The 4,330-nt window shown below is 38.2% G+C and overlaps 1 protein-coding gene across 2 annotated transcripts in view; it reads right to left on the bottom strand.

Moving 5' to 3' along the window:
* Positions 1-4,330, bottom strand: part of LOC107585411 (transmembrane protein 87A-like) — a 22,903-nt gene that overhangs the window by 10,858 nt on the left and 7,715 nt on the right. The window contains exon 1 of one of the 2 annotated variants that reach the window (XM_016272427.1): positions 3,709-3,763. The exons of the other annotated variant lie outside the window; for it this stretch is intronic. Within the exon in view, the coding sequence (XP_016127913.1) occupies positions 3,709-3,739 (31 nt within the window). The 5' untranslated portion in view covers positions 3,740-3,763. Of the gene's footprint in view, positions 1-3,708; positions 3,764-4,330 lie in introns of those variants that run through there. 2 annotated transcript variants of the gene reach the window in all.

Here is a 4,330-nt window from a genome sequence, read left to right on the forward strand (position 1 = left end):
CCGAGTTGCTTCAGAAAACAAAAAAATAGAGCAACAACAAAAGCATGTTGCTGGAAATGGGTTTATTATTGAAAATGCAAACTGATTGTCTGCCAGCAGGAGGCGCTGTGAGAGCGGTGGAACTAACGGTTTCTCCAGTAATGGCTGTAAACAAAGCAGCTCCACTCATGAATGCTAGTTTATCAGATAAAAATGCCATCTAAACTATTCTGAAGACAGTCGGTTCCCTTCAGAGATACATTCATATAAAACACCCGCGACGCGTTTTGATTTTGAAACGTGCAGTGCTCATTTTTATTCAACGAAGCCAAACGCCACAAATAAATCGATGTATGGGAAACACTGGCAATGTATATCGAAATATCGGAAATGTGTTTAAAAATCATATCACCATTATTGAAAAAAATTATATCGCGATACATATTGATATTGAATTATTGTCCAGCCCTATACAGGACATGTATTTATTAAAGGAGTAGTTCAACCAAAATGAAAATTTGCTGAAAATGTACTCACCCTCAGCCCATCCACGTTTGTTTCTTCATCAGATTTGGAGAAATGGGTCATTGCATCACTTGCTCACCAATGGTTCCTCTGCAGTGAATGGGTGCCGTCAGAATGAGAGTCCAAACAGCTGATAAAAACATGACAATAATCCACACCACTCCAGTTTTTAACTTCAAACCTTTGCTTCCTCTTATGGACTCGTATTTTGGTCAAAAGCAATGGTCTGAAGTAGGGATGTCAACGCTTAATCGATGATCGATTAATTGTCGATAAGAGATGCAATCGATTAAAGCTATCGATGGTCGATTAAGTCGTTTAATTTTGGGCTGCGTGCGGCTCATGCACAAAACACGTGCGAGCGGCTGTGAGTGACGGTGATGGTATATAAATGCATCATCATTCACTCATAATGTACAAATTAAGCTTTTAATGTGATTTAAACTTGAAAATCAAGTGCACGAAATCTTTAATTTCCCTTAGATGCGAAAACAGTGATAAAAAGTGAATGACAATAAAATAAACCTGCGAAATTAGAGGGTTAGATGGTGAGGATTTAGGAAAAGAAACAATGCCTAAATATGACTGAATTTGTGGAAATTCGTGACCAACCGGCAAACCAGAACAAAGTCGCATAAATGGGCTCGAACGGCATCCAAAAGCATGGTCGCGATGTAACATTTTCCAGCTAACCAAATATTCCTCTAATAAACAAAGCTTTTATACCACACTTGTCATAATCAGAGCTTATAATTTGTAAATAAATAATTACTGGATTCAAAACAGCAATTAAAAGGCGCTGCGACCGACACTGACTATACGTTTTCCCGGAGCATTCAATGCCGTCACTAAACGGTGATGCCACAACTAGAGCATCGTTCACAAGTTTCTGCAGGACCTAATTAGCCTAGCTACAGGTTTTCAAGCCCTGGGACAAAACGGGATGCTTTAAGGAAAATGTATAGCCTATGTAAGCAATAGGCCTAAATAAAAATAACAATTTGTTTTCATAAAAAAAATACCGTTTTAAAACAGATTTAAAACAGAAGCGTGGTGCTGCGCTCCATAAACAAGTGTTTTTATGTTTCAGCTGTTCGATCGCGCCGGCGCCTCACGCGCACACATCCCACATATTCTAGCAATTCAAACTTACATCGCAGTCTGTTCATTATTAAAATAAAATACAGTCAACCAAACATATAAAAGGTTACACTGGTCAGTTTAAATAGACCGTAGTATACCCATAATGTCAGTTGAAAACATTGCAATTGTGTTTTAAAATACAATAACGAGCACCACGAAACCATTTAAAGAGGCGCGTTCAGCGGTCTCCGTGTCGGGATAGGAAACAGTCAACAAAGTAAAATTATCTCAAACGAGCTCTCTTCATTTGATCAAATGATCATAATCACATCTATTCATTTTACAATCATGCTACTAGCATTTTATTCAGACTAAAACCCCTTTAAATCGGGTGAGAAAGCAGGTTTTTTTTTTTGAGTACATTTTGCACATCCCGTCATGTCGGGCTGCATAGACGCATTTTGCAGCATTAAGGTTAACGATTAATCGATTAATTGATCGTTAATTTAAACGACGATCGATCATGGAAATGATCGAAAATTGACATCCCTAGTCTGAAGTTAAAGGCATAGTTCACCCAAAAATTAAAAATCTGGCATTAATTACTCACACTCAAATCGTTCCAAATCCATAAGACCTTCGTTCATCTTCGGAACACAAATTAAAATATTTTTGATGAAATCCAAGAGCTTTCTGACCCTGCATAGACAGCAATGGAACTGACAAGGCCCAGAAAGGTAGTAAGGACATCATTAAAATAGTCCATGTGACATCAGTGGTTCATCCCTAATTCTATGAAGCTACGAGAATACTTTGTGCGTGCATGGAAAACAAAAATAACGACTTTATTCAACAAATCTTCTCTTCTCTGTCAGTCTTCGCCGTGCGTTCAGGAGAGTACCGCGACACATACATGTGATGCTGCTGATGCAGGAGCCGGCATTCTGACGTAGAACACGCATGCTCTGCGGCTCGTTTGCAAGCAGAGGAATGCACACGCATGTGTTGTGCTACTGTCGTGAATGGCAGCAGAGACTGACACGGAAGAGAAGAAAAGTTAAAGGCATAGTTCACCCAAAAATTAAAAATCTGGCATTAATTACTCACACTCAAATCGTTCCAAATCCATAAGACCTTCGTTCATCTTCGGAACACAAATTAAAATATTTTTGATGAAATCCAAGAGCTTTCTGACCCTGCATAGACAGCAATGGAACTGACAAGGCCCAGAAAGGTAGTAAGGACATCATTAAAATAGTCCATGTGACATCAGTGGTTCATCCCTAATTCTATGAAGCTACGAGAATACTTTGTGTGTGCATGGAAAACAAAAATAACGACTTTATTCAACAATTCTTCTCTTCTCTGTCAGTCTTCGCCGTGCGTTCAGGAGAGTACCGCGACACATACATGTGATGCTGCTGATGCAGGAGCCGGCATTCTGACGTAGAACACGCATGCTCTGCGGCTCGTTTGCAAGCAGAGGAATGCACACGCATGTGTTGTGCTACTGTCGTGAATGGCAGCAGAGACTGACACGGAAGAGAAGAAATTGTTAGTCATTATTTTTATTTTCTTTGTGCACAAAAAGTATTCTCTTAACTTCATAAAATTACGGTTGAACCACTGATGGACTATTTTAATGATGTCCTTACTACCTTTCTGGGCCTTGAATGTGTCAGTTGCATTGCTGTCTATGCAGGGTCAGAAAGCTCTCGGATTTCATCAAAAATATCTTAATCTGTGTTCCGAAGATAAACGAAGGTCTTAAGGGTTTGGAATGACATGAGGGTGACTAATTAATGACAGAATTTTCATTTTTGGGTAAACTATCCCTTTAAAATGTCTTAATGATGGACTGAGTGGTGTGGATTACTTGAAGATTATTGTGATGTTTTTATCAGCTGTTTGGACTCTCATTCTGATGGCACCCATTCACTGCAGAGCATCCATTGCTGAGCAAGTGATGCAATGCTACATTTCTCCAAATCTGTTCTGATGAAGAAACAAACTCATCTACATCTTGGATGGCTTGAGGATGAGTAAATGTTCAGAACATTTCTAAGTGATCTATTCCTATTAAGCATTATCTTCAGTCTATGCAGAAATAACTTCAAGCACCTCTTAGTTGAACGTCAGTCTCCTTATACATGGCTTTTCTTAACAACAAAGGTCTTGATGTCTGCAAAAAAAAAAAAAAGAAAACACACTGTCAAATTTTTATACGGTTTTCCCCAAGAAAGTACTCAGCAGTAAATTAAACAGGTACGATATGGCATTGTCTTACAGTGGCAGCCACTAGAAACCTCAGTGGAAAAATTAGACAGGCCTTTAAATATTTGATAAGACCTGGTCACAAACTTTAAACAGATCATATGGACAATCAAAGGTGACCGCATCACAGCAAGATGCCAAAAAAACTACAATACATAACTGATTCCTTCATACTGAATACGGAGTAAAATCCTCAGTTTGCAAATTAAATGGCAGCAATAGGCTACATTTATTGCTACTAGGCTATAAAATGCCTCCTTCTGCTGTCATACAACAAATAGTAACAGATGTTCTTTGCTTTGTACTTTTGTACCTTTGTGTTTCTAATATATATATATATATATATATATATATATACAGTGTAAATTTACAGAAGTGATTTACAGTATATATACACTGCCATTCAAAAGTTTGGGATCAGTAAGATTTGTAATGTTTTTTTAAAGAAGTCTCTTCTGCTCATCAAGGC

The sequence above is a fragment of the Sinocyclocheilus grahami genome, unplaced genomic scaffold (assembly GCF_001515645.1).
Source record: "Sinocyclocheilus grahami isolate Dianchi unplaced genomic scaffold, SAMN03320097.WGS_v1.1 scaffold70.1, whole genome shotgun sequence".
NCBI lineage: Eukaryota > Metazoa > Chordata > Actinopteri > Cypriniformes > Cyprinidae > Sinocyclocheilus > Sinocyclocheilus grahami.